This window comes from Budorcas taxicolor, chromosome 5 (assembly GCF_023091745.1).
Source record: "Budorcas taxicolor isolate Tak-1 chromosome 5, Takin1.1, whole genome shotgun sequence".
Taxonomy (NCBI): domain Eukaryota; kingdom Metazoa; phylum Chordata; class Mammalia; order Artiodactyla; family Bovidae; genus Budorcas; species Budorcas taxicolor.
This window is the reverse complement of record NC_068914.1, coordinates 12,793,215-12,813,549: the sequence shown is the minus strand read 5'-3', so window position 1 is coordinate 12,813,549 and position 20,335 is coordinate 12,793,215. Positions and strand designations below refer to the sequence as shown.

Below are 20,335 nucleotides of genomic sequence, written 5' to 3'. Positions count from 1 at the left end.
TACAGGAGAAAAACAGCAAGTAGAGGGAAGAAAAGTGAGTTCCTCACATCACAAGGCGGGCTCAGAGCTCAGCTGAAACAGCCAGGACCTTGGGCATCAGAGCCACGAAAGGACACTCAGAACGCTTCTCACTTGGGTGTCTGGCTCCAATGGTCTCACCATGCTGGCCAGAAAAATCCCACCTGAGAGAGCACATCTCAGATCAAGGGCAAAAACATTCCCCTTGAGAAAGTAAATACGACTCAAATGAGAAAACCAGCAGAAAATAGAATCCACATGAGAAACACACATACCTACATACCTGTATGCGTTACTGCACACACCATATACAAAAGATTCTTGTTTTAAAAGTACTTGATACTAGGTAGAATGAAGTTACAGGACTAGCAAGGACATCAAAAGTGCTAGCAGAAGCAGATTTTGACACAACATTTTTAAAAAGTTATCCGTTAACATCTATAAACTAAAATACACATACTCTTTGATCCAGCAAGTCCTCTTCCAGGAACCTGGAATTCTCTCTAAAGCTAGAATTGTATGGATACGTGGATGAGAGTGCTTACTAAACCACTGTTGATAGCAGAAAAGTAAACAGTCACGCGGCGCGTCATTTGGGTGACGGCTGAATAAATGCGCTGGAGCCATGTATGGGATTTTGTGCAGCTGTCATAAAATGAATCATTACAGAGCTGAAGGGATGGCCGTCACTTACCAGCAGTAAGAGAGTCAACTGCAGTGTGATGTGACTGATAACAATGATTTCATATGAAGACCACCATCTCTAACACTGTGATGTGTGCACATCTGCGTTTGCTGGTGGTGAAATCAGCACAAAGGAAAGATGCGGAAGTCTGTAACTCAAAGCATCCTGGGGAGAGGGTAGTGATGGATGTGGGCAGAAGAGGTACTTAATATTTTCTTTATACATCTTTCACTATTGATGCTATTATATATATATATTACTTTGAAGAAATAGGTTAAGACCAACAATCTCTGAAAATAAAGACAGAGGGAACCCACAAATAATCCTCCAAGTCCTATTTCAGCCTCCCCTCTTCCCCTGTAGACTTGTGACAGCAAGAACATTGTGAGAAAATTCCTCAGCGTCGCAAAGAGAACTCAACAGCTGCCTCTCTAAACCTTTGGCCCCTTGACCATCCTCAGAGTTAGTTACTTTTCCCACTAAATTATCCTAGACTTGATACAGGAAGTGACCTGTCAAGCAAACACAGGAAGTGAGGTGTGAACACAGCTCCAGCAAAAGCTCCTCCATTAACACCGGGAAGAAGCTGGATCTTCCTCAAGGTGAAGGTGTCTTATCCCACCCCACAAAGGAGCTCACAATTTTAATTAAACCACACAGGGTCCAGCCATCACGAAACTGTGCAGCAGACAGAAGCTAACTCTGGCAGGCAGGCCTCCTGGGGCACCTGAAGCAGTTACATGGAAAGCTTTGTGCCCATTATCTGTTGAATGAAGAGTAAGAGGACCATGAATGTAGAGGTTCTGGCTGGACCATGATGACCACTGGGCTTCAACAATGACAGAACTGCATTCTCTGAAGCACCCACTGTTCACATTCTTCTTGGCCAGTGCTTGCTTCTGAGAGAAAACTCTCACCATCAACTTCTAAAACTCTGAGCGTTGTTCACACAAATTCAGGAAGGTTTCTTTCCGTGCATTCTCAGACCTCCAATGCATCCCAGATGCACCACCTTATATATTTCAGCCATGGCTCAGGAGCCAGCAAAAAAGAAGGGAGAGAGATCGACTTACCAAGCCAACTTCTGTTTAAGTACACAGACACAAACACAGGGGGGACCGTGAAGAAATCTACTACAGAGTTCACTTCAAGCCAGAACCATAGCTTATCGTTGGCTGCAATAAACTGGGGGAAAGAAAAAACAAGAGAGAGAGAGAGAGAGAAATGAGAAGCATGGTGCTGGCATGCAAACTACACTCTTTCTCCCCACCACCCCCCCCAAAAAAAACTTATTTATTTTTAACTGAAGGAAAGTTGCTTCTCAGCATTGTGTTGGTCTCTGCGAAACATCAAGATGAGCCAGCCATAGGTATACATGTGCCCCTCTCCTTCTTAAGCCTCCCCTCCACCTCCCACCTCTTCCCACCCTTCAATTCTAGAAAGTTGATTCTGATGAACCTATTTACAGGGCAACAATGGGGATGCAGATACATAGAGAACAGACTTATGGACACGGGTATGGGGGAGGAAGGAGAGGGTGGGAGGAATGGAGAGAGTAACATGGAAGTATATATACTACCATATGTAAAAGAGATGGCCAGTGGGAATTTGCTGTATGACTCAGGGAACTCAAACTGGGGCTCTGCAACAAACTATACTCTTTCTTCCGAAGGGTACATTTCAGTTTTTCACAGGGGCCTAGAGGGAGATGTTATGTTCTTATATCTACGCCAGTCCCTTGCTATTTCTGCCTTAGAATTGGGATCCATAGTCCTTTCTAGAGAGTGACTATATGCTCTGAGAGCCTTGGAGAAAAATCAGGGAGTACATTTTTCTGTGGTTTTCAAGAGCATCAGAGGGCAGTTTGAGTGACCTCACCTTTCTTAAAGTCTCTACTGTAAATACTCACCCACACAGTCTGTGTATAGCTCCCTTTATGGACATGGTTTGGATAAATCCTCCAAGCCCTCAATTCTGCCAATCCACCCCCTTGATTCAACCCTCACAACTCACTGCTCTCTCAGGATTCAGTTAAGTGAGCACTGATAGACATAGTTTTAAGAGCGGAAGGTTTTTCCTCCTGTTTAAGGCAACCATGCATTCGTGCGTGAATGGAGACATGAGGAACAGTACACCAGTAAGGGTGTAATAGTCCTTTCAATCCTTATTTCTCCTGCTCAGAACAAAATTAACATATACACAAGGAAATGCTGCCCTAAGGAAAGGGCTCTCTCACAAAACGAAAATCAGAATTCGGTCTCTTGTCTCCCCTGCAAACACTGGGCTTCATCTTGCCTGCGGGAGCAGATGCTGATGGGGAATGGTCCCTACATACAAGACTCACGCGCTCCATTGTGATACTGAGCAGTGTCGTTCAAACTTACCCGCAAGCCAAAGTAGAGAAGGAAGAATACGTTGAAAGCCATGTCGATCTGTAATGTGAAATCTTTGTAGAAATTCTGGCAGGATTCTATTGGGCTATTAGACAGGAAGAAGAGAAAAGCGAGAGGTAAATTAAAAGCATCATCACACGTTCCACATCGCTGTGCAGTGACGGTGCTTAGGGAAGAGGACGAAATGAACGTTCAAAAAATAAAACATTTGCTCTTTGTGTCCCCTGTGATCATCAAGCAAGCATTGCCAAGGGGTCTTTCCATTCAACCATACAGTCTTTCGTTCTTTGTTTTTGTCATCTGATACATGTATTGTTTCCATCATCATTCAACAGTTGAGCTAAGAATCTAAAGAGGATCATGCAGACACCTTGAAGGAAGGACAAGCAGAAGAGACCAATGAATTCTTCAATTTCATATTAACCCTTAAAGAACTGACTTCTTTCTTTGAGAGGACACAAACCTAAGCTAAAAAGCAGTCCCTCCCACTCTCCAGCACGTTAGAAATGAAGTCCATTTTCAATTAAACACAGTAGTTGTGTTTTGGACCTTTTAAAAGCCATTGGTTGATTAATGATAAAGGACCAGGAGCATCTCGGGAAAGCCGTGGAGGAGAGGCTCCTGGTGGATGTTCTGGTGAAACTAAATATGGACCTTTATGCAGCACTCTGATCTGGGGAAGAAGCATTGCCCAACTGGTAGAATTCAAGACCATTAAATCAATCTATTGAAGCAGTACTCTAAGGGTTAATTTTTATTCTTTTGGCATGCAGGTTAATTGCCCTTGTGTGTGTCAAGCAGCAAATGCGAATCCCCAGCACATTCTACTTTGCTCGAGAGTAGCCAGTTCAAAAGGGTACAACTATACAAACTGGTACGTGGCTTCCATGTGCTTTCCTGCATCAAACTGATCAGAGGATCAGAGTGTGAGAAGTCCCAAAGTTTGGGCTGGATGGGAAGTAGGAAAGCCTCATAAGCCTTTCAAAGCTGTGAATGAAAATGTATAGGACAGTGTTATCAGTAAGCCAGTGGAACCACTCAGGCCAGGAACGTCAAGAAGGTGTGGTGAGGGAACGGATAGGGGAGGATGGGGAGAAGTAAAATACTTTCCCCAGATGGGAAGCAACATGGACCTCCAGGATGGGAGAGGGCTAACTTGAGAGGTGCAGGATGGAGCATTTCCAAGTATCACCACTTTGGAAATTGCTGCACGCAATACCAGTTAGTATAGTTGTACTTCAGTAAGGACAATTCTTGGTTGTTCAACAGGCAGGGGTCTGTGCAGTACAGATATGCAGGGCCCACTTAAAGGGAGGGTGATTCAGTCTGTGGGACTCTCCGATCGTGTTACATGCACTGGATTTATCCATTCTTCATCTGTATGACAAGTCAAACATGCCGTTTGTCATCTCCCAAATCACAGATATGTGGAAAACCCTACAGACAAGCCTGAACAGGAATCTGCATTTGCATTTACAAACTAAGCAGACTGAACGGAAAACAAACACTGCAAACCATTTGTATAAAGGAAACGGCAAGTACTCGGTTTTCACTAAGGTAGAGTGGGAGGAAAGATAGCGTGGAATTTGCTTCCTCCAATGATGAAAGCAGGAAGGAGCAAAAGAGACTGGACACCATAGCCTGCCACTGCTCTTTGCCTGCTTTCTTACTCAGATTCAGTGAAAAAAAGGAGAATCCAGGACAGGAGTTAACAGGTGACACTTCTGCAGTCCTCAGTCTATGATGGAATTTTGTTTTAAGAGCAAGACCCACAGGGTCCACAAGTATTAGAGTTCTTTGCTACTCTAGGTGCAGTGGAAAGAAGTATATGAACTAGGTTGACCAGAAGTCCGCTATTGATCCCAAGGGATGAGGAGACTATGCATCTCTATACTATGTAAGCTACAGGTATGATGTGCTACCGAAATATTGAAGAGTAAGTGGTGTATGTGTGGGTGTAGTTGTGGGTGTAGGTGTGTGCATAAGAGTGAGCAAGAGATTGAGGGCGGGGGTGGGGATCCTGCAGGGAAATACAATTTGTACTCATGTCTTCCCTTGTGCCAGCAGTGACTTAGCTGTACCTTATAAACTTGTCCATATCAAGATTGATGTGTATATTACCAAGGGGACAGAGATATCCCAAGTCTGTTATGGAAAACCCACTATCACTTCACCGAGGCCAAACAATCACCTTACTTATTGCCCTCACAATAGTCGCTGGTGGCATATTTGGGGGTCCTTGTGAGTTCCTTAACTCCTATTAATTCCATGGCTTCTGTGATCAATTGCATAGTAACCTGGAAACACACTGAGTAGGGGAAGTATTTGCTAGGCTGTGGGAGAGAATGGGACAGTGGGGGAAGAGATGCTAGCTCAATACCATTAAAGACATTTTGGTTCAACATAAATGGAAGCAGATAATTAAAAGAGTATAAGGAATTAGGCTGTAGCAACTAATTTCCACTATCCTTTGCCTTCCTTGTCATTTTTGCTGCTGCTGCTGCTAAGTCACTTCAGTTGTGCCCGACTCTGTGCGACCCCATAGACAGCAGCCCACCAGGCTCCCCCGTCCCTGGGACTCTCCAGGCAAGAACACTGGAGTGGATTGCCATTTCCTTCTCCAATGCATGAAAGTGAAAAGTGAAAGTGAAGTCATTCTGTCATGTCTGACTCTTAGCAACCCCATGGATTGCAGCCCACCAGGCTGCTCCACCCATGGGATTTTCCAGGCAAGAGTACTGGAGTGGGGTGCCATTCTTTGCCTTCTCCAGTCATTTCTGCTACTTCCTCCTATATTGCCCAACCCCAAAGGCAGCCATAAGAGAGCTTGGTGGTGAAGAACACTATGCTGAAAAATATACCTCTACAACACCCTGATTTACCGAAAACAACATCGAAATCATAATAGACCTTTTCTCTGGTCTTTCAGAATTTTAGAGAATTAATTTAATCAGCCTTTTATATCATTCCTTGAGACTTATACTTTGAGCTGAAATAATAAAGGGAGTAAATTGTGCTGCTGGGGCTGGCAGCTTTCCCTCTGGCTGAAGCTCACCAGTAATATGAGCCACTCCGCTAAGATGAAGTAGGAGAGAGACAGGAAGTCCTGAGATGGAAGAGGCTGGCCCCTGGAACCCAGATAGGACCAGAGTGATCAGTCTATTTTCCATCCCTCTCAGCTCTTTCCTGGTGGCATGAGAGCCCAAGGAGAAAGCTCCTGCCTCATTTTCTCAAGAGAGATCAGAACTGTTTATCAGGATCCCCTCTGAGATAAATCCTCCAAGTGCCTTTAGTCCACAGACTCATACATCAAAGACCACAGAGCAGAGACTCTAAAGCCCCATCATTTCATTCCTCAAATGGAAACAACCCCCAGAGAAGTTCATTGATCTTATGAAAAGAAAACACAGAATTCAACAACAAAAGGGTTGGCCATACTAGCCAGGATTTATTTCCCTCCCAACGAGACTTTATCTTAATGATTAATGCTCATTGTAGAACGGAGAATGAAATATAAACTCTTCTTCCTTTTTGTGTTAAATAGAGTTCCTTGTCTAGAAGTTTTAGGAGTTAGAAATCACTTTTTCTTTTTCCCTACAAAGGGAAGTGACTCTGAATTACACACTTAAATTTGGATTGCCATTCTGATGAGGCATGCCCACATTAGAATAGGATTTTTATAGACATGTTGCCAACAGATTAAAAAGAAGGGTTTTAAAAACTGAAAAACAAAACAACACTAGTCCAGTGGTAGAGCTGACTTTCTGTCAATTGTTCTTGGTTAACTAGTAACTTACTAATTAGAGGACCTAAGATACTTGGTAAGTTGTTAGACTGTTAATTACTAGGCTCCTACAGTCCATGGACCAAGCCTGGTACTAAAACTTTAGGCAAATTTAGCATTTTGATCAGGACACTATGATTGGGGCACCTTCAAAAGAACCTCAATAAAAAGCTCCTTCTGATGGGATCAATATTCAATGTAGAATAGAGACTGAAATACAAACCTCTGTTTCCTCTTGACCATCAAGTAAGCATATTCTTAGTATTCAGATGCCTCTATAGAGGAGAATGAGACTGACCAAAGTGGGAAATATATCTGTTTCTCCACCTATTTAACAATACAGACGAAGACCTTTGAGCAGGAAGATTCAACAGTCCTTGAAGACTGACTTAAGAACTTGTCTTTCCAAAGCATGAAGTAAGCAATGACTGCCCAGGTTGTTTTTCAAAGGGTAGGAGACTAAGGACAAAGTCTCACTTCTGGCAGTTGTGATGTCTGGACTATCTCCAAGAAGGAAGTAATTGCCTCTCTTCTCAGCCTCTACACTTTTCCTAATGTTTTCTGAAGTCTGTTTCCCTAACTCTCTGAGCCTGGCTGCCCAAACCTTTCAAAATATTTCCCCAGAACCATGTTTTCTAAAACTTTAGCATGTACCTAGAGGGCTTGGTAAAACACTGGTGGACCCCATTTTTCAGAGCTCCTGATCCAGTGGGTCTGGTATGGGACCCTAAGAATCTGCATTTCCCAGATGCTGCTGCTCATCCAGGAGCCACACTTTGAGAATCACAGCTCTTGAAGAACTCTTCTGCAACTACACATTAGGGATAGGTGTTGCTGCTCGAGGTGATTCCCATTCAGACCTGAATAAAGAGGATTAAGCATTTGGGCCCATCCCTGGACAATCACCTGCCTACTAGTTAACTAAGTGCTGTGATCAAGGGGTTAAAAGGAGACCTTCAGTTTCAGATGTGAACAAGGTGGGTGGGGGTGGAGCGGAATTAAGACAATACAGGGAAGTAATTACTGGGTTGGCCAAAAAGTTCATTCAGGTTTTTCTGCAAGATTTTATGGAAAAACCCAAATGAACCTTTTGGCCAAGTCAATAAATACAACGCCACCATGCAAGCTTCACCAATGACATTCCAGTTAACAACCAGAGAGTGCCTGAGGAGCATGTTTTTCGTTTAGGATTAGAAGGAAAAATAATGAGGGCTGGATGGGGAGAGGTTATGGAGACTGTCATTTATAAGAGATAAAGAAATGTTAAGCATCTTAGGAACAACAGCAGCAGCAGCAGACATTCGAAATGATTTAATAAACAACTGCATGAGAGGGAAGGGACTAGCTGAGGAACAAAATAGCACTTTGGGAAATAATTTCCAACATTTACATTCTCCTCACTCTTGCGGCTAGTCCCTTTTTAAATTGGATGAAACCATCTCAATTCCCATCAGGATTATGGACCACGGGAGTTCAGGCCCACAGAACTGCAGACATGAATGAATACAATAAGTTTAATGGTTCCAGACTCTCCTCCTAGTCTCACCTCTGCAATGTTGCCAGATTAATTTAATTAAAAGGTGTCATCCATCCACCACTGTGGCTCTCTCCTGCCTAACGCATCAACGCCAAGTCTGACTGAGAAAAACCTCTAAAACCCAGCCTCAGTCTACATCTCCTGTTTTATTTTCTACCAGGCTCCAGGCCAAAGCTCTTCCTACCCAGAGCTGGTGCCTTCGCCACTTCATGTATGTGACTCTCATATTCCTAATTCTAACTCGATGCTTTTGCTGCGAACTCTTCAAATGCTCCTTCCTCTCTGAGTTCAGGTCTCAGGCAGTCTTCAAGGCCAACCAGAAGGCACGCCTTGACTTCTGCCATCACTGAACTTTCCCGTCTTGAATTCTCACAGCACTAAGAAAGAGTAAGGAATTCTAAACTGCTTTGGAATGTTGGTTCTTACTCAATATAATAATACTTGGCAACTGCATAGAGTTTACACATACTATTGCACTTGTCCTCACAACTTGGCAAAATCAAGTAGTAGATATTTTGGTCTATTCCCCATTTTTCATACAGAGAAGCAGAGGCTCAGAAACCTACCCAAGATCATGCAGCTATGTGGTAGAGGTGGGACAGAAAATCTCAATGCCCTTTCTGCCATACCACCTCCCTTCTCCAGACCAATTGCAGTATCCTTGGAGAGGAAGAAAGAAGCATAAGGCATGGTATCTGCCATCCACAGGGCCTGGCATGAAGCTTATATAAATCAATAGAAGTTGACAATGGGGGTGTGACTGATTCATGGAGGAGGTAAAACTGTCCTAGAAAAACATGTATGTGTTTGTGGAATGTTCTGGGAAAATTCCGAGGAAGCTGAACTGTCCAAACTGTATCTAACCCTCCTCTGTAAAGACTGACATGTGAGATATTACTACTCCCCAAAAGGCCTTCCTGGGACCCTGCACAGTCGTGGTGTCATGGAGCTTGACCTTAACTGCTGAGGTAAGTTCCTCTGCTTATAGAGAAATAAATCCAATTTTCCACAGTCTTAAAGATGGATACCTCAATTTTCTCTCAGCCTCTCTTATTCTAGAAGAACAAGAATGCATACAGCAATGGGTGATAATCCTTAGATACTGTTAATACTTCTAATCATGGATTAGACAATGAATAAGTTTTACATTCCATTCAATCAAAATATAGAAAAATTACATCGTATAGTCATGGATATTAAGAAACCTATCTGTGATGAAGAGGGAGTAAATCTAAGTGAACTGTGATTTTTTACTATTGTTAGGATATATGGGATAAGTAAAATGCTTTGGTTTTCTTGCCCACAAAATAGAAATAAAAGCACCCAGCTAATCAGAATATTTGAGACCAAGAAATTTTAAAAGGGAGGCCAGACATTACAATATACTCCAAATTAGAAATCAATGTTGTTGTTCATATAATTTTCTGTCTCACAAAAGAGACCTAAAATCCATCCACTATTGAGGCTCTCTCCTGCCTCATGCATCAACTCGAAGTCTGGCTGAGAAAACCCTCTGAAACCCAGTCTCAGCCTGTATCTCTAGTTTTATTTTCTACCATGCTCCAGGCCAAAGCTCTTCCTACCATGAGCTGGTACCTTGGGTCTCTTGCAAGAATTTTAGGTCTCTTGCAAGCTAATAACAATAGTGGATTTTGTGAATGGTATAATACTTACTAGTCAGTGATAAACCAAGAATCTTTATGCAGAACATGGTCTTCCAAACTAGACAGCACCTCAGGAGTGCCCAGGTCTTGAATGGATCCAAGGTGAAGGCTTTCTATCTGTTTGCTTTTCTCAGTGTCAAGACAATCGCTAATCTTTCCAATTTTGGTGCTTTGGTGTTTATACTGGGTGGGGTACGTATTAAGTAAGTTGTGTAGTTTTCATGAGTTTAACCAAACAGAAGTCGACCTGTTCTGTTCACCGTCATGGTGACTTTATCATGGAACATCTTGAAGTTGTTTTCTTCTAAGATATTGTTACTGTTGATGGGTAAATGCGTTCATTTATTCGTTCATTTATTCGTCAACACTAACAGTAATAATAACATCAGAATAGGCCCTTTGTTTCATCTTAAAACACTTTTCTTAGATCTTGCAATGGCTCTGATGTGCACAGAAAACATTTTTTGTTACTTGCAGTACTGCCGTACCATGATCTCAAGCCAGCTGGTTAAATGGCTTTGTTGGGAAATCTTCGGTTATGGGTTTGTATCAATCGGCCTATTAATCTTTCTGACAGCAGCAGGCTTCTAATTATGCCTCTGCTCAACTGACGAGATGTAATCCAACAGCCACAAGCATATGCCTCATTAGGGTCATGTTGAAATGAATTGGAACAAATGGAGAGGTAGTATATAAACCCTCACTACTCGCTGGAATCCTACATGCTCTGTCTTCTTGAGCTTTGAGTGATCCGAGAACCTTCAACAATGGTAGCAGTAGACTTCAGAGTGTACGGCTTCACCCTGTACGGCTCAGGGTGCCTACCTGAATGCTTAGCCCTAATAATTAAGCATTCTTCTGGAGACAAAGGAAGTGACACAGATTGCTGATGGAGAGAACAAAACATGTCAGTTCCTTACACACTGGATTCTTCAGTGAAACACACAGACAATTTGTTTTCAGGAAACCCCTGTCACTTTCTTATGGAGCTCTTCTGAATTTTCTCACAAGATTTCAATATGCTATCTGAGTTTAGGTTTTCTTTCTCATCTTCATCTCTCCCGTCTTCTAATCCACTAAAGCACTTAAATAAGTAAATCAGAAGTGAAATGTGGGCATTATAAATTGACTTCAAGAGCGGTTAGCAGTTGGGTAGTTTTAGACTTCAACAGAAGAGTTAAGATACCAACTCTCCCTTGCTAGTCATACAGAATGGTAAGCACATGATCTGACCTTTCCAAGCCTTGGTTTTCTCATCTGTAAGCTGGATATAAGGCACAAGCCTCAAAGGTTGTTGTGAGAATGAAATCAGATAATGAGTAAAGACTAATTACTGAACAAGTGATAGTTATCTTAAAAACAAAGATAATAGTAATGATGATAATAAGAAATGTTTGTAGAAAAATGCCCCAAAAGGCAATTCTCCAAATGAACAAAAACAGACAGAATTAGTTATTTCACACTCTATTTTTTTTTTTGTATCTGCTTTATTGCCTCCTTATCAGGTGTTGCAATATAATTCAAATGCCCAGTAGGATTTGCACTGAGCTGACATCTGGTGTGATTCTATATATTACAACATTAACTTTGGGTAACATTGAAAAACAGAAACACCGGGAAAAAGATATTTCCATGAAGGCAGCCATACAAGTCTCATAAATACTAAATAATTAACCAAGATTTCCCAGCATAGAAGACCATGAGTCACTTTAATAAGGGGCCACAGGACATGTGTATTCTCCTTTTCTCGGGTCTTGAGCAGAGGAAAAGAGTTTCATTTGCCTGGATGGCTTAGCATGGATCTGGAGGAAAGGGAGGGGGCTGAACCAGTCACAGGTCTTCTGAATATCTCTTCCAATTCTACATCCATAAGATTATGTATTTCTTCAGTGCTGGACTCTCGAAATGATATCCAAGACAACCTACCCACTAATGCTTGTTTTCTGCAGTTTATTTACAGACTACAATTATTTCAATCACAGTTGTTACCAGAGTGGAATTACTATTTGTCTTTGCCAGAAACTTTTATGTAATAAATCAGAGTTAAGCTACTGTGTTAAACAAAGTCTTGCCAAATGAGCACTGCCTCAGTTTTCACCAAACTGTCTGAAGAGGCTGACTGAGTGATTCTTACTCCCTTGTTTCTCTGCCTCCACTGACTCGAGTCAGCTCCTCTGCAGTGGAGCTCCTCTTATTTTTCTGGAAGAGGGACGTGATGGAGTACATGGTTGAAACAGCCCTTGGTGCACAGACACTCACACACAGATACTGTGAAACAGAGTTCTTCAAGGGCTGGGTCAGTGAACCACGCACAGGCGTGGGGTGGCGCCCGTGGATGGGCACACGCTCGTGCAGGTACCACAGCCTTCCAGCAGCATGCCTGCTCTCTACCCAACTCCAGCTTCACTCTGGGACCATCCACAACACCAGACAGCCTGGATGAGGTGATTAGAAATGGGGAGAAGAAAGGGGGAAAAAGAAGTCCTGGGTCTGCATGAAGAAGAAAGAATTCAGACATAGTGCCTGGCAGAGGGGAAAGGGGATGGTCAGTAGCACCTCTGACTCCTGGAGCCCTATTCCGCTCACGTCTACAAAAGCTTAGACTTGAGGAAGGAAAAAATGAGCAGTCATCCCACCACTGCCTTCTGCGTCCAATGCCTTTTTATTTTTTGCTGGGTGTTAAATGTTTCAACATGTTTTAAGAGGCCCATAAACAATCATTTCTAACTAGTAATAACCAATCATCAGCTTTGAGACACCGGGGAGCAATTGTCTGGTGTGCCTGCTTCTTAAAGAGAGAGCAAGATTGAAGAATAGCCTGGGATAGTCTCAAGGCACTTCAGCCTCAAGGTTGCCCACAGAAGAAACTCTCTGGATTGCCAAAAGTCTTCTAGAAAAAGCATGAGCCCTCTATTTACAAAAGCTGGCTCATCAGGGCAAGGTTGAGCAGGTGGGTTAGGATTTCCACAGTACAACAGGTTTTCAAATCATCGTGGAATCTCTTTGGGCTATTATTGGATATAGACTTCAAAATTCTTCTCTCTGACCCTTCTTCTTATATTTGTCTTAGACACTTCTTGGTCATTCATTTGTTTCCTACTTATTCAGCTTATGCCATATGCTTCCATCACTATCTTTCTCCCTGACATAATCCTGATGCACCTGGACAGCCTGACCTTGGCAATGCCTCCTTGCTATGGGTCTACCTGCCAGGATTAGGGGTGGTGAATCCTGTACTGGGTACCAGCCTGGCAGTCTCACTTGATACATTTAATAAGGGTGCATGAAATAGCTCCCTTTCCTATTCTCTTTGACAAAATTGAATATTCTATCAGCAGCCTAAAAGAACTACTACAGTTTCAATGCTGCTATTCACCCCAGCCACATCAGGACCCAAGCAGAATGGCAAGAACTCCCCTCAGTGGTTTCATTCAACGGGCTACCCTGATGAAGAATGCTAACAATGAGGGCCTGCCTGGCACTGACTGTTGGCGGTCCAAGGCCCTTTGGGGGACAGTAATGAGAAAAAATAATTATTTAAAGAAACAGCTGCCCCCTTTACCTGCAACTTGGCTTTGAAGAATAGAAAACACTGTCACATAACATATATCATCAACACCAGGACCCTGCCATTTGTTAAAAGCTACATACGAATTTTAAGTGATACCAAAGTATAATGATAATAGCTTTGTTTCTGACATCCTGAGTTTTTTTTTTTTTCTCTCTCTTTCATTTGTTTTTTGGTGTTTGATTTTTAAGAAGACACAGAGAAAGACCTGGTGCAAGTCTTTCTGACATCTGGCATACAGAACAATTATACCTTTATTACAAGGAAATAAAATAGCTGTGTCTTAACTCTGTCTTTGGCTGACAGCTGAGGCATGAAAGTTTCGCAAGTATTCCTATTTAGGAATTTTGTTGAGAGCTCAGCAGCCTCACAGCCAAAAAGGAGAGTCTGAGATGGTGCCGATTAGAAGTCTCGAGTCTGCTGAGTACAAAGCAAGAAGAGTCACTCCTTAGGAATGTTATAAAGTGACCTGGGCCATGGAGACCAACCTCTCCATAGAAGTTGCCTTAGAAACAAACCATCATCACTAACAAGGAAAATGGTAACTTGTTAAATCCCATGATTTTACAACCGTATCTTCAAGTATACACTCTTTTATACTATCCTTAACTACTTCATGAAAACAACGTATCTCTTAGAATATTTCTTTTCCTTCATTTAGTTTTCTTAGCATTGGAAATCACTTATTTATCAAAATAGTCCTGCTCATGCCTCAGAAAAAAAAAAAGCTCTTTCTATCCTATCAATCAATGGTGCCCCCATGATTTTGGATCCAAATTTAGTAAAGAATATCATGAATGACATGTTCTATGGGGTGAAGTTTCTTTTCTGCAGGTCCTCTTTTCAATTATATTGCTACATCTTTGATTTTTCCTGGAGAATTGTTTTCCCATCACTATAAAACCATCTATGGGAAGGACTCAGGAAGACCCTGGAAATCTGATTCCTTACAATCTTCTCCTCTGTCTCCACGAATGGACCCACTTATCCTCACACGGTGTTGGGTTTCAGAAATTCTTTCATTTTATCCAGGAGCACTGTGGTGTTCAGAGAAAGAGGAATTAGCCTCTTTGCTGAAGAACCTAAAAAGAAGGATCAGTTGTTGCAGATTGTTTTAACCCCCAGATAAAAGCCCTGGGCAAGTGAGAGCATTTCAACATGCTGGGGGGCAGCATCACCTGCTCTGCACAGGTCTGTCTGCACAGTAATGCCATCTAAGCTCCTTTCAGAAAGGGAAATGCCTCCATTCAAAGGACCTTCACACTGGTGACCAAAAGGACATGTTGTGAAATTCTAAGCCAAGCCTATTTATATAGGGTGACTAGGGTATGTTTAATAAAATAGGAGAAAACAGAAGTATGGTAAGAGCTTCAATCTACTAAATCCCCCGGATATAAAGAACTCACGATTCATGAGGGAAAACTAAAAACAAGATACAAAGCCTTCAATTTTGTGTTATTATGACTGCTCACCGCATAGTTTTAATCTAAGGGGTGCCACCAAGCTAGTACTGCCAAGAATCTCTAGGAATTATTATTCTTACCCTAGGATTATCAGAAGTCTGCTAATGCCCACCTGTCATTCTACTCAATTTACAGCCACTGTAATCTAAAATGTCTCTATTTATATACAATAACAAAAAACTCTAGTAAGAAAACAGTTTCTGACAAGTACGCTTTATAAAAGTCCATTCTGAGAATAAAAGGGAGTAAAAAAGAGGAAACAAAACCTGCTTTTTTAAAAAAAGAACACATTTAAAGAAAGCCCTAAGGCAAAATATATTTCAAAGAGAGACAGCGATTGCAATTACTAATTAATAATGCAAATACAATGTCAACACGTTTCAATGGCTATGATCGTCCTTTTCAGTGCTACCAGTTCACATCTTTTAAAGTTGAATTAGTGGTATTCCTGTTAATACAATAATCTAAGAGAAAGATCCATGATCACACTCCCCAGGACATGTAGCTTAAGAGGTATTTTTTTAATTAGGTATATAAATTTAGATCTAAGCAAAAGATTAGATCTAAATGATTAGATCTAAGCAAAAGCAAATGAGCTAACAGTCTTCAGAAAAATGTGATAAGGTATTGTAACTCTGGTCACTTGGGGCACATCTATGCAGAGGTGGGCATCTGTAGGACAGTAGGTAAAACGCTATTTGGAAAAATGACTCTCACTTCTAAATTCTTTGTCATTAACTTTTGCTCAGCCTATCCTTAACAACAGCAGATTCATTTCTCTCTTTCCCAACTTTCTAGGCTTGATCTTTCAATGGACTGCGTGGCCTTTGTGATATCACAGCAAACTGGGGGCCCTCAATGATAGGCAAAGAGAATCTTAGATCCTAGGACTTTAGTGTATCAGAATGTTCGCCACTTCGATTCTATGCATGCGCCCGGTGCTTACTACATTCAGGTCCGGGCCTGGCGGGGAAGCATGTGACATGCATGGGCAGTGCAGGGAAAGGATCTGGTTAACCTGGAGGCGACAAACCGAAAGGGTGAGGTTGCATCATGCAATGAAAATCACAGCTTGGCCTTAGCTGCCATGCAGAAAAGACCTACATCAAAGAGTCTGCAGTGCGGCTCCTGGGTAAGAGTCGATATGAGAGAGGTGAGTTACTTCAGCAATGAAAGACACAGGCAGAAAAATGTTCAAACCACTCTAAACAAAACACTGTCCAGAGCACTGGCATTACACGCGAGGAGAGGCAGCTCTGGGGCCAAGGAGGGGACAGACAGAGCGGGGAAGTTGGGGACAGAACGAGTCGTTACTCAGATGAGATGGTGTCCCTGGCCCACCCAATATATGCAGGTCTTTTTATAATGTATATTGCATTGAACAAATAACTCATTGGACTCTTTAACATCATCCGTAATTATCAATTCAACGCTTTGAAAATTCAGGAAAAGCAAGGCATCGGTTACATGAAGATACACACCATGATTTCCTGGGTTACGGTTCGTTACAGATGCAGAGCTGAGCTGGTCAGATAAATATAGATGGTTAAGTGACAAAATCCTTAACATACTAATTACAGAGCTCACGGTGACTCCCAGTATGAAGCATATCGAAGGAACCCATCAGTTATGAAAACTCGGGTAGGTGCAAGGGTAGGTAACCCTATGCTACTATGATCCCCGAAAGCCACCTATGAGCCTGACTTTAAACCCACTCCTGAGGGGAGCAGTCTTTTCATCATCTCAGCATGCACAACAGGTCAGAAGTGAGTTCACCCCATGTGTACCTTGACCACTTCACAGAACCTTCGTTACAGGTGAGATTTCCTAAAGGTGTTTCTATCAAAATCAGTTGAATAGCAAAAACAATAAAAACAGAAGTTTAAAGTTGCTTTTAAAGAAACAAAAATACTACTGACTCAGCAGGGGCCTATCATGCCCCTCTCTGATACCAAGGCCACAGGCGACAGGAATGATCACTGACAGATTGAACACAACTCAAAGGATGGTGCAATCTAGCCCCAACTCACACTTTCTCTCTCCTGGTTCTGACCAGAAATAGTAGTCCTCTTAAAATGTTCTGGACACATGAGCTCAAACTTCACCTTCCCTGCACCTGTGATTACAGCCATGAATGGGCAGGGCATGCCCTCAAACTGACACGCTCAGAGAGAGCTGGACATCCTCCAGGATCCCTGGAATGTGTGGATGGGGACAGATGCCGGTAGAAATGAAATCCATTTTACTCCCAGCACCTCTCCTCATGCCTCAAGGTGTAGCTGTTGCCACTTGATTGCAATTGATTCCATTTTATTGATTACAAACTTGAACATTTAAGTTGAATGTTTTCTAAAAACACTACAGTTTTGAACAAAACTATAATAGTCCGTAATTTGGCAATTTTCTCGGAGGTTTTCCTTCTGTGACCTGCGTTATGCTGGTTCCAGGGACACAGATTGATATTCTCTAAAGTAACTGCTACCCGGCTCTTAGCAGACACTCAGGAAATGGTCAGGTACAGTTGGGAAGGCATCACAGTGGGGTAGCCCCTGGACCAGGATCTCATTTCAAAAGCTAATGTGATAGGTCTGGGTTCTTACTGTGAGTTTAGCTAATCATGTTTTCTTTTTCACAAAGTCTGAGGGCAGAGGGTTCATTTTCTTCATATTAGCATTTGTATGCCTGTCCTGGCTTCATGGAAACTCCAAATTAGAATGAATTTGGAACAAATGAAAATCCACCAGTCAAGCATGATCACATGGTCACAACAGTATATAAACAAAACGTGCCTGTTTCTGCTTCATCATCTGAGAGTACCAAGTCCCCACCATCCTTCTACAAGAAAGTTAAGTGAGCATCGAACATTCTGGGTAACTTCTAAAGGGAAAGTATACTATCAAAAGTGGTGTATTTTCCCTCTTGCTGTCTTGACTCAAACTAAAAGAAAACTACACAGCCCCCTCCCCAGAATTAACATTCTTGAGCAACTTTCTGAGAAACCAACTGGCAAATCACAAGAGGTAAGAGCTCCGACCGATGTTCCCAAGTATCTTCCCCAGCAACTCAGTATCTCTGCTTCACCTCTTCCTGCCCAAACCTGTGTTCCAGCCAAGAAGTAGTGATAACAGTGTGCACGCCCATATGCGCCCATCCACCTGTGGTATCAGATCAACAGGACACAGTGAGAAGAATTTTTCCATAGATAGCAAGTTTCCATACTGATCAACAGAAGTGACCAAGGTTTTATTTGGAGAGGCGAAAAAATTGATTTAAACAAAAACCCACATATACCGTATTCACAAGTAGTCAACTAATTACAATAGTTTCTAGTGGGATTTTAAACCTCAACCTGCCGTTTTGAAACAAGTACCGTTTTAAAATTCATTAATGTGACCTTATGAAAATGTTGGTGTATATTTTTCAATTTATTGATCTTTTTTTAAAGTTTGGCTTCTCACAGCGGCATTTCTTTGTAATGATGGAAGAATTCTGTATTCTTACTGGAGAGGTTAAAATATAAAAACATGCAATAAAATACCCTCAAACTATACAGGAAAAAAAAAGTGTTTCTAAAAACCAACAGAAAGCTAAAAAAGGTAGTATGTGAGTCAGCAATATTGTGCCGATGTCAGTTTTCTGGTTTAAATAGCATACTATGGCTACGTAACATACAGTACTCAACATACGGTACTCTCATTGGAGGAAATGTGCTCAGTAACTTTGTATTGCTTTTGCAACTCCTTGAAACTATTTCAAAATCAAGTTATAATAGCAAAATAATCAGTTATTTTTGGTTGCTTACAGTTATCTCACCCAGGTGTCAGGCAGGTATTCTATTTACGGTGATCAGTTCAGTTCAGTTGCTCAGTTGTGTCTGACTCTTTGCGACCCCATGAATCACAGCATGCCAGGCCTCCCTGTCCATCCCCAACTCCCAGAGTTCACTCAAACTCATGTCCATCAAGTCGGCGATGCCATCCAACCATCTCATCCTCTGTTGTCCCCTTCTCCTCCTGCCCTCAATCTTTCCCAGCATCAGGGTCTTTTCCAATGAGTCAACTCTTCACATGAGGTGGCCAAAGTATTGGAGTTTCAGCTTTAGCATCATTCCTTTCAATGAACACCCAGGACCGATCTCCTTTAGGATGGACTGGTTTAATCTCCTTGCAGTCCAAGGGACTCTCAAGAGTCTTCTCTGACACCACAGTTCAAAAGCATCAATTCTTCGGCCCTCAGCTTTCTTTATAGGCCAACTCTCACATCCATACATGACCACTGGAAAAACCATAGCCTTGACTAGATGGACCTTAGTCGGCAAAGTAATGTCTCTGCTTTTTTAATATGCTCCTTAAAATATATATATATAAATTGATTTCTTTAGAAGTCATTTCTTTGGCACCTGTTATCTGTGTAGTAATGTGTTCAACTCCAAAAGATACAAAAGAGGTACAAGAGAAGCTTGCAATGCCCATCAGTATTAACCAGCTTTCTCCCTTTCTCAGAGGAATATCAATTGAGGAAGAGATATTGTTTATCCACTGTGCAAATATTCACAGACGATCCCTCAAGACAAAATCAACTGTCAATAGACATAGGTCACTAATGTGATAGGGAAACTCCTAGATTAACCAGCAGGAATCTCCTCAGGTAAGCAGATGTTGGATGATGAGCTTTGTTGAGTGATGCTGCTCATGTTATGATGATCTCCCCTTATTTAAAGCTGCTCCTGGACTAAGCTATCCTTTTGTTTGTTTTTTTCACCTTCATTTTCCTTCCTGGAGCTCAATACCTCCCATACTAAGGAGCCAATAATTGAGACCTGATTAATTATGGTACATGGTGATATGAAGAGATCAGTTCAGTTCAGTTGCTCAATCATGTCTGACTCTTTGTGACCCCATGAACTGCAGCACGCCCCCACTTTCCTGTCCATTACCAACTCCAGAGCTTGCTCAAACTCGTCCATCGAGTCAGTGATGCCATCCAACCATCTCATCCTCTGTCATCCCCTTCTTCTCCTGCCTTCAATCTTTCCCAGCATCAGGGTCTTATGCAAGGAGTCAGTTCTTCGCATCAGGTGGCCAAAGTATTGGAGCTTCAGCTTCAGGATCAGTCCTTCCAATGAATATTCAGGACTGATCTCCTTTAGGATGGATTGGTTGGATCTCTGTGCAGTCCAAGGGACTCTCAAGTCTTCTCTAACACCACAGTTCAAAAGCATCA

General features: G+C 42.1%; 1 protein-coding gene across 3 annotated transcripts in view; it reads right to left on the bottom strand.

Annotated features, from left to right (window-relative positions):
• KCNMA1 (potassium calcium-activated channel subfamily M alpha 1) overlaps nt 1-20,335 on the bottom strand; it is a 763,502-nt gene that overhangs the window by 315,056 nt on the left and 428,111 nt on the right. For all 3 annotated transcript variants that reach the window (XM_052640358.1, XM_052640359.1, XM_052640360.1), the window contains exons 4-5: nt 3,088-3,181; nt 1,777-1,888 (exon numbers count right to left, since the gene is read on the bottom strand). In XM_052640358.1, coding sequence (XP_052496318.1) covers nt 1,777-1,888; nt 3,088-3,181 — 206 coding nt within the window. The remainder of the gene's footprint in view (nt 1-1,776; nt 1,889-3,087; nt 3,182-20,335) is intronic.